The sequence below is a fragment of the Lactuca saligna genome, chromosome 4, assembly GCF_052625555.1.
Source record: "Lactuca saligna cultivar CGN05327 chromosome 4, ASM5262555v1, whole genome shotgun sequence".
Lineage (NCBI taxonomy): Eukaryota > Viridiplantae > Streptophyta > Magnoliopsida > Asterales > Asteraceae > Lactuca > Lactuca saligna.
This window is the reverse complement of record NC_136420.1, coordinates 96,317,112-96,328,271: the sequence shown is the minus strand read 5'-3', so window position 1 is coordinate 96,328,271 and position 11,160 is coordinate 96,317,112. Positions and strand designations below refer to the sequence as shown.

The 11,160-nt window shown below is 30.9% G+C and overlaps 1 protein-coding gene across 3 annotated transcripts in view; it reads right to left on the bottom strand.

The window, feature by feature from the left end:
- Positions 1-1,232: 1,232 nt before the first annotated feature.
- LOC145042424 (beta-amyrin synthase 1-like) overlaps positions 1,233-11,160 on the bottom strand; it is a 41,376-nt gene continuing 31,448 nt past the window's right edge. For 2 of the 3 annotated variants that reach the window (XM_078990838.1, XM_078990841.1), the window contains 4 exons: positions 2,944-3,139; positions 1,758-1,838; positions 1,552-1,635; positions 1,233-1,470 (listed from right to left, as the gene is read on the bottom strand). In XM_078990838.1, coding sequence (XP_078846964.1) covers positions 1,348-1,470; positions 1,552-1,635; positions 1,758-1,838; positions 2,944-3,139 — 484 coding nt within the window. In that variant the 3' untranslated portion in view covers positions 1,233-1,347. The remainder of the gene's footprint in view (positions 1,471-1,551; positions 1,636-1,757; positions 1,839-2,943; positions 3,140-11,160) is intronic. The other variant, XM_078990840.1, reaches the window with a different exon arrangement.

Below are 11,160 nucleotides of genomic sequence, written 5' to 3'. Positions count from 1 at the left end.
GAACCATCAAAAGGACCATCAATGATTGAATTTCACTAATGATGTCACTACTGAATCTCTTTTAGTCACACAACTTTCTTTTCATTCTAACTGGTTGCAATATAATGTAAGTTTAATCTCAAATCCATTATGGTGTATTACTTGATACTCTTCCAAGCTAATACTTCATCGTTTTGAAAAGGCACGAATCCCAACTATGAATATAATCATCTTTATTAGTGTGAAACTTAGCATCGATGTAACCTTTAAACTGATCCTTTCCATAATAAGATCATTTCCTCTGTCCTCCTAAGGCACTAAGGATTATACTTGACTTTGTTTCGTTGATTCTTTCCAAATTAATCTGATCAAACCTGTCATGTTTGATGAGTTTTATATGTTACATTAAACATGTTTGCACAACGGAATTAATACATAATCTAATTATGGGCACATACACCTATGGATCTTTGTATTTACAGATTATATCAACATACTATCGAAACTCTTACACACCCTAGGTAAATTTGAAATTCTCAAGTAGAGAAAACTCTGATGGTGGCTGTTGCTCCTCCCGATGCTCATAATGATCTAAAATTGACGACTAAGAAACACCGATTGATCCATGTTGAATTAAGGAGGTGATGGTTGAAAGTGATTAAGGTTTGTGCAATATGTCATCGGAATATCAATACTTGTCTCCTCGGTAACCCTAACCTTTTTAGGTGGAGAAGTTGTGGAAGCAAAATAACGACAGTGGACGGAGATGAAAGATGGATAAAGGGTTCTGGTATTTACCTGTAGCAGACGTTGATGAAGAGCTCTAGCTAATGAAAAGCTAAATTACACCATTTTGGAAGGGCCATGTTGGTGGGTATGGAAGAAAGACCCTCTTAGGAGGAGGTCATATAGCGATGGAAGAATCGGGAATGCTGTTGGAAGAAAAGAAGTGAACGGACATGGATAAATGTGACAAACATCGGGACCAAAATTATACATATAGGATCAGGATGGGTAAGTGGCAAAAATAGAGGGAAATACACGCACCAAGCCATTGACCAAAAGGGACTAACTTGTGAACCACTCAAAATAATGTGGCCAAATTCTGAAGTATCATAGGTTTACTATTCATAATATCATCCAAAATTAATACACTTGTTAAAGATACATGAATTTATATATGATTATATAAGTCATACTTCATTGCTTAGACACAACTGCTACAAATAAAATCCCAAAAACAAAACAACAAATTTCATCGTGTAACAAATTTTTGTATTATGTACGACTATTTTTCCCACATTTCACATGGTTAAGCATGTATACATACATACATATATATGCATATGCTTTATCACATACTCATTATTAGATACTTCTAGAAGACAATGACACCCGATTTCGATATTCTGATAAAGCCCATATTGGAAATACATTTCTGTGAGACGCATAATGTAACATACAATTCTTGCGGAAAGACCCTGTGATTTCCTATAATTATTACCAACAATTAAAAACATTAGATGCTATAAATGTCAAAATGCGTAATTTTTTTGCAAAAATTTAAGATACCTCTTGGGGATAGTCACCATCTTCCATTTGGGAGTTAATAAGAAATTTTGCTCCACGATGAATCGGTGTCGGGTCCCTCTCTGCCTACAAAAACCCAACACATTTTCACAATTCAAATTTGATTAATTTTACTAGAAAAATATACTAAATATGAAAGACAATTCTTATGTTTGTTAAGTAAACATAAGGAATAAACATTTAGGAACCTGTCCACAATAGATTAGACTCATCAAGCACCATGATGTTTGCACCGAATGCGACCGATTTCCTTCTAAAGGTGTAAATTCCTGTTACAAAATGATGGTTATCAAATGATTGAATTTACTACACATATCAATAATATTACCACAAAATGATTAACACCACGAATTTAAATCGTTTAGCACTATTCACCCCATTTTTAAAGTATTATTAATTTATGACAATATAGAAACATATTGCATATCTATATCAATATAATCAACTATTTTGTGATAATTACACTAATAAAGTATTAAACTATTATTTCTTCTCAAGAAACGGATATTTTGAAATTAGATACATCTCATGCATATTATTTGGTTGAACTGTAAGTTAAGTTTTACGACAAACTATGCGTTCTAGAAAATTAAGAAAATGATGATAAGTAGTTGCTTTATAAAATTTTATTATAAAGAAATTAACTTGTTACCCAAGTATTAATATTTTGTATAAGACTTAAAACTAAAATACATGAAGTAATACCAATTTATCACTTATTTTTCTTTATAGAAAATGTTTTAACTAGAATTTCTATATTTTATTTACATGTTTAGTCATCAGTTTAGTCTCCAAAAAAGACTTTATGGAGATATGAGAGACTATAATATATATATATATATATATATATATATATATATATATATATATATATATATATATAAAAGGATGTGCTAAGCCATGGGATGCAAATGTAAGCTCTGATACCATGTAAGATATACATGGAGCTCATGGTTTACTCTAAAAAAATCCTTACGGAGAGAGGGGGATGCCATTATATATATATATATATATATATATATATATATATATATATATATATATATATATATATATATATATATATATATATATATATACTTATAGGAGCGTGTTGCATCAATGAGAGACACATAACACCCCTCTAAAAGAGAGGAGGATAGACATGGATGTGTGTTAAGCCACAAAGGTGTTAGACGTCGTCTCTGATACCAAGTAAGATATATGTGTAGTCCATAGTTTTCTATCTGAAAGAGCCATTAAGGGGATAAATGTGACTCCAACGTATATAGAAACATATATGACAGTGTTGTACCGATGTGGTATAGCTCACCATAAATTGAAACATTGATGTAAATTATTCTAGATACTATAAAATATCACACATGAACTTACCAAGTTAGGGCAAGAACGGTAACTTTCCCCCCAACCACCATCTTCTTGTTGAATTTTTAGTAAAAACTCAGTTGCCTTACGGATAGTCGGAGATTCATCATATGTCTTTCCGGCCTCAAATAACCCTTTGGTAGCAAACCATGTAGCATATGTGAAGCACACACCCCATTCTCCATACCTAACAAAACATTCATGACTGTATCAAAGTGATAACATCTGAATATTTATTTGATATTTATTTTACAATAATGTTTTTTTACAAAAATTACACAATTCAAATATAACATCTCAACTTTTATTACCGTGAAAATATCTTCACAATTTATAGATGATTGAATGATAAAAAACCAAAGTATGGTAAACTTGTCATACATGAGTTACACATTATCACAACAAGATGTTTTAGGTTTAGATCTAAATGGATGACTAGTCCTGGTAGACAATCAAGAGACAAATAATAGACATACAAACACTAGATGCTAGATGTACAGTGGAAACCCAATAAAAGAGAAAACCACCATAAAGAACGGTTACAAAAGCTTTATGTTGGATAATAGAGAAGAAAGACATAATGAATATATATATATATATATATATATATATATATATATATATATATATATATATATATATATATATATATATATATATTAGTTGTAAATGCAAATTTTGTAAGGAAATAATAGTGAAATTGCTGAAAATATTCTAAGTAAATAAAGTTAGTAGTTAAATTTTAAGAACCATATTACAATGCATATATGTTACACAACGACATACTATGTTACGGTTAGGGTACCTAAGCGTATATACTATTGTAAGGTATATTCACTTTTTCCATATATATATATATATATATATATATATATATATATATATATATATATATATATATATATATATATATATATATATATATATATATATATATATATATATATATAAGGCACGAAAATTAAAAACTCTTAATAGTTAGGAAAAACAATGCAACATCAAGAATAGTTGTAGAAATACCATATGTGCACATTTTTTTGGAGCATATATATATATATATATATATATATATATATATATATATATATATATATATATATATATATATATATATATATATATATATATATATATATATATATATATATATATAACTGAATACACATTGGGAAAAAACCAATTTTCTAGAAAGAAACTTTTTACCAACATAAAAATATGTGATGTAGTGGTGTCGTATTCTAATGTGCTCCATTCGCTCGTGGAAAACTAAATCCTATTTGAGGTATATCGCGCTTTGACTGTCGTTGTAAATCATGTGCATGATTAAAGCACCACATATCTCACTGCAACTATGAAACATAGCCTCTTTACACACTTCCAAAACAACAATATACTTAACTTCCATGTTAGATAAAACAAAGATAGGTTAAAATGTAGATTTCCAACTCACACCACCACCAGTAATAGTAAAGACATAACCCATGTGTGATCTTCTTTTGTCAACACCTCCTATATAATCAAAATCAACGTATAAATATAATCCTTATGTTTATTCCAAACTCCAAACGGGCCTAAGAAATACCTTTATGGTACACGAAGATCCATTGGACTGACTTTCAAATCATTGTTTTTCAGGTTAGCCATAAAATGATTTACAACACTTAAATTATGTGATAAGTTGTCTTCGAAACACACCATATCATACATTAATGATCCAACCACACTTGAATAAATACCCTTTGACATATTATCAATTTCACAATTTCTTTACGGAGAAAGTTGGGAAGAATGTTATAAATGGTCGACTAGTAGTGTACTTACAACTTTAGCATTTTGCGTGTTGAATGTGTAGAACTTTGTTGATGTAGCAACTTTGGCTGAGGTATAACTTGCATGTGGCTTGATTCCTTGAAATTCTACACCATTATTTCATTTGCATTACCCAAATATTTCATATCGAACTCCTAAATGTGTTGTTTTTTTATTTTGGTGATTGCATTCTTGTCTTTTGTAGCTATGAGTAGATCATCAACATAAAGTAGTAAGTAGGTAGGATGGTGTTGATTGAATTTAGGTCAATACATGAATCAAAATACATCTCTTGAAATATGAGATATCATAAAGTTATTAAATACTTGTTCAATTCTTGATGGGTGATTACTTTAAGTAATACAGTGAATCCTCAATAGACAAATGATATCTTATTTCTTAGGAATAGCAAACCCCTCAGAGTTGATCGTTCCATGTAATTATTTTATTACGAATCACCATGTAAAAACATCATTCACATCAAGTTGTTAAAGCTCCAAATCTTGCATCACAACGATTCTAAATAACGTATCGTGGTCCGAATATAACACCCTCCGATTTTGTACAACGTTTTCCACACAATTAACTTTTTCTCCTTAGATATCAGGACAAGCTCCCAGGTCCAATTTGTTTTCTAAAGATCTTATATATTCTTCTATTGAAGTCATCCACTTTTCAAAATCAAAAGTGGAAATTTCCTTAGTATAAATAATGACTCGTGATAATTTTCAGTTTGCTTGGCAACCTAGAAAGCATAGGAAACCACACTATAAGCATTAAGATACCTACCAAAAATTATAATAACCCTCTGAGTCATATCACCAATGATAGAACAAGATTGATATGAAAAACCTCACGAAGTTGATAAAATAATGCTTCACAAAAGTGTTGATTGTCTAGGTTTGGATATTTCCTCGATTGATCGTTTGCTCCGCCCAAATCTCAACACTCTTATGCGAATCAGTAGGACTAGTATAAACATAATATTATACTAAAATATCAGCGACGAACCATGTTGAGAATCAACTGGGTTGTTGGTGAATATTTTGCATTACTATGTATATTTGAATAAAAAAATGTCATTAGTAAAAGAACTGTTAGAAATCTTTGAGATCTCAAAAGATCATAATCGTATATCATATATATATATATATATATATATATATATATATATATATATATATATATATATATATATATACTAACACATGCATGCATACATATTACCTAACCATAAAGACCAAGGCGCATGTTCATAATTGAACATACATGTTCATGTTCGAAGATGTAAATGACCCATATGCATTTATGAAAATAGGTCATTTTCATTTGGTTTTATTGTTAAGTCTTATAATTTTGTTTTATTTTTTACTAGGATATATATATATATATATATATATATATATATATATATATATATATATTTGTGAGTCATATTTTTTGTATGAATGTATGAACCAATCTAGCACATTCATCTAATAAGGTGTTATAGTAATTTGGTTAGTTAAATTAATTATTATCTAAATTAAATTATTACATTTATTGATTGAAACCATGTCTGAATCACCACCAACACTGTCTTTTCACAATCACCATCCCCACAACACCTTTACACACTATCATCTATCTATCATATGAAGATACACCTTACATCACCATTTCCACATCATCTCATAATTTTCAAACAACCGTACACAATCACAAGACCATCTTTATGCAACTACCATTATCATCATCATCCAGACAACCACCATCATCAACAACCAACATCACCACTAGCTCTTTATTATAGCTATTGTCATCACCGGAACAACATCTCACTATAACAAACCATCAAACACCACCTAATTCACACATCGTCACCATCATCATGTCAAGATATAACTAGAACACATATATAACAAGAGCTCTCAACCATGCTCATCTTTCTTTCTTGATCATACCAATAAAATAGATTTCAAATAGATTGCAATTTTCTCATTCTTTTAGAATACATATTCTTTTAGAATGTTTTTTTTCATAGAAAACATATTCATTTAGAATGCATCAATAAGCATACTCTTTCAAAACACATCAGCAACCATATACTTTTAGAATGCATTAGTGTTTTTTGTTTGATTTTTATTCAAGTACTATAAATTGTATCTATTTATAAAAAAATGTTAATTATGTAATACAATTCAATTCTTATAGACTTCGCTCTCTAAAGTATTCTCATATTATGATTGAATACATCCTATATCCCGACTTTGTGAGGAATGATATCGTAAATTGTTTTTATTTCACTTAAAATCCACCATTTTTAATTTTTTTATTAAACCAAAAATTATAATTTATCCTTATTTTTGTTTCAAAATTGAAACTAGTTAAAAAAAAATCTCTTTTAATTACCATAATGCCATTGTTGATGATAACCCTCCATTTTGTTTCAATCAAAGCTGGAGATCAACATTGGAGCATGATTTTAAAGATATAAGAGTGAAATCAAGTGTAAATCATTTGGTTTTCTTTTAGTTATCATGTCTAGAAACTTTGTTATGATTTCTTACTGTTTTTTCTATCTGGGATTATGTGGGCTAATCCCCTTAGCTCTCGTTTAGAGTAGATAAACCACTATATTATGGTTGTATTTCAAAATATTTGGATTTATTAGTTAGATATAATATTATGTTTGCTTTATCAAAGATCCTAACATGTTTAAGTTTCTGTCTTTATTGCTCATTGTCGAGTTTTACATACTTTTTGTTTTGGTAATTCTAACTATTTTGACTTGAATCATACCTGCTTTATGACTTATAAGGTTGTATGACTAGTAATGAACCAAATCATAGGGTTAAGTTATAAAGTAACCAAACTTTAAAGTGTAAGATTGCAATAATTGTCCATTCTATGCACCCAATTAATTCTCATGACCATTGAGATTAATTACTAGATCAAGTCTTTCACAATATTAACAAAGTACTAGTAATTGATAGCCAACATGTAACACCCTCTTTGCCAGATTGGATCAATTTAGGGTTTCAAGGAATCAAAGCATGGTTTTTGGGTAAAAACAAGGCTCACAACGTGAACCATAGTAGGGTCATGACATGAGGAGTAATTAAACAAAGAAGTCAAATCATGTTGAGCTCACGACATGAGCAGTAAGAAGCTCACGATGTGAGATACGTTGCAGCCCAAGCCCATGATCTTTTAGGGTTTCTAAATAACCTCCTTCGTCCCTAAACTTAATAAAACCCTAATCCTATTATCTCTTTGTGATTCTTGAGCTTTTGGTGGAGTTTTGGTGGTTTGAAGAAAAAGAGATTACCATGGAAGCATAGTTTCATTTGCAACCCTTAGCTACAATTCTGGACCAATATGAGTAATCAAGATCCAAGCTTTATGTTTCCTTGTTGCTAGATCTAAGGTTTTATGCATATTTATCCAAGATATTAAGATTTAGAGTGTTAGAACTCCATAAAGTTGGCAACTTTATCGGTCCTTTGGCTCCCTTGGTGCTTATATGTCATAGATCTAAAGTTTGGAGGATGTTTGAGTCCATGCTTAAGAAATTACCTCCTTTTTCTTCATGAATGACCTAGTTTAAGCTCAATTCTTGAATTGGACATAGAATACCTTAAAGCATCAATTTTTATGATCCAAGGAGTATTAGGAAGCCTCATGGAAAAGATGGACTGATGGATTAATGGATCAAGAGGTTTTTGGATCAAAAGGGCGTACAGATGAATTCTCACGATGCGAGGAAGATGCATGTCACGTTGTAAGGATTTTAAGACCTGAATAATTTTTCTTGTAGTAAATCACAACGTAAGGCCATAGATGGTCACATCATGAGGGTCTATTTGTTGACCTTCGTTGACCTTTGGCTTTTTGACTAAGTTTGACTTTGGGTCAAACATGAGGATTTTGGGCCATTGATTGAGATTCTACCTGGTTCTGGTGTTAGTGGATTCATTAGAGAAAGTAGTGCTAAAAAAGAGATCGTATCACAATGTTTAGAGGTCTTCGATTAAGGTGAATTTCGCCTCATTGTACCATGGATCGAAGGCACCAATGGTGACCCACTACTTTTGGTTATCTATTAGTAGATGGATGCCTAGGGACTATATGTAGTCATGTAGGATAGATTGAGGACCCTTTATCTAGGCTCTTTTACATTCTCCTTATTTGGTTTTGGTTCTAGAGTGGGAACACATGTCTTGGTGTCTATCGCACCTCTGAGTATATACGGTTATGCATTCCTTAGATTGTTGGTTTTTAGTATGTTGCTATGTTGTAGTGATCTATCAGATCTATATCCCGGTATATATGATGCTACTATGCGGTAGTGATTTGTAGATCAGTATGTTTACCTGTAATTGCTGGTTATCATCTAGTGGAGTGACCTAGGGACTATATGTGGTCATGTAAGATAGCCTAAGAACTCTTGATCTAGGCTTTCTTGCTTGATCCTTGTTTGGTTGTGGCTCTAGAGTAGAATCATCTGCTCGGGTGGCTACATCATATTTTGTAACTTATGGTTACGGATTTCATGGAGGATAGTTGGTAGTGAGAGAGTGTGCAGCGTGATGACTAGTAGGCGGTACTGAGCTGTATGATTTTTGTTTGCCTGTATTATATGCTTACTTGATCTTGATTATTTATATGTCGACATATGGCAGTAGTGGGTTGAGGTGGTCCTGCTTTGTGTTGTAGGCCAAGATACCTGGTCCAGGTCGGCTGTAATCCGTAGACACGAAGGCTTGGGAAAAGCAGTTGGGTTGAGGCGGTAGGCCAACAAACCCTGGGTATTCTAGCCCGATGGTTGATTGGACCCATTGCATGTTGGCATTCCGGTCCAATGACTGATTGGGGCTAGGCATCCCAATCGGGAGGGTGTGGGTCGTTATACATGCTTGTATGTTTATCGTATAAGGTATTTTGGGGGAAACTCACTAAGCTTTGTGCTTACCCAGTTGTTTATCTTTTAAGCTATCATCGGTTAACATGGGAAGGCAAATGCATGACTCTAAACATTCATTAGTAGCAATGAAGATTCCACGTTTTAAATATTACTCTGATTTTTAATAAATGTATTTGGAATAAACGGTTTTCTTCATAATGGATTACAATTGGTAAGCTTTAATTTAATAAAAATGAAATTTTTTGGTTGTGAAAATAGGTCTTTACACAATAAAGTAAATCAATTCCACTTTCGAGAAATTAACCACAATTGAGGGGGATCGAATACAAGTGAAAATACTTTAATAATCAAATTTCTAATTTCTTTTGATTAGTTTTGTTTTAAGATTTTTTTTGAAGTTTTAGAATTAAAACTCTTATTTTTTTCACTGTCATTAATTTAACTAATACTTAAATTTTATGAGCCTAAATCATACTCTTTCCTCTTGAGTTCGACATTATCATCTTAGCTTAGCTAAACTACTAGACAATTAGGTATACTTACCTAACAGTCCCTAGTTCTAATAAAAACTTTTATAAATTTAAAACTTCTTTTAAGCACATCAATATATATATATATATATATATATATATATATATATATATATATATAAAGAGAGATTTAGGTTCATATGATCATTTTAAGAAAACACTTAAAGTATTAGATTGAAAGATTCAACACCTCTATGATTCTAAATAAAATCAAAAATATTCCTAAAATAGTATATATATATATATATATATATATATATATATATATATATATATATATATATATATATATATATGTAGAGTGAGAGAGAGAGAGATTTAGGTTCATATGATCAATTTAGGAAAACACTTAAAGCATTAGATTGAAAGATTCAATACTTTTATGATTCTAAATAAAATCAAAAATATTCCTAAAATAGTGAGATTTGTTTATAAGAATTTATATATTTGAGTAGTAATATTATAAGTTTATATAGAATTAATATCATCAAACCTAAAAAGTCATATAAAAACATGAGTTATTTACCATATGGATGTAGTTTTATATTTATTTACCACAAGATGGTAGTTTAGATAAATATAGTTTTTTAATTAATTCATTTACTGTTTTCTTTTCTTTGTTTAGAGGTGTAGTTGCAAAGTTGGTCCATAACCAAGCATCCACCATTCCACCCTCAATTGATATCATTTCTCCATTAATTACTTTTATAACCATCAATGCCACTTTCAAATGAATTTAGGTTTCTTCACTCTCGTGTCCATCTTCATGTTCATGGCATAAGGTAAGAGAAACTGGAGATGTCGATTCGATTTACATCACATAAAGGAAGCAAATGATGTCGATTCCATTAACTAATTCTTCAATCTTCATTTTCGAGTTCCGACTTGAACTGTTACACGATGGAGAGGATATAAGGTTGTGACTGAAACGATCAACCTTGCGTTTCTGGAAGAACTAGTAACCTGGCCAGTTATAGGTTT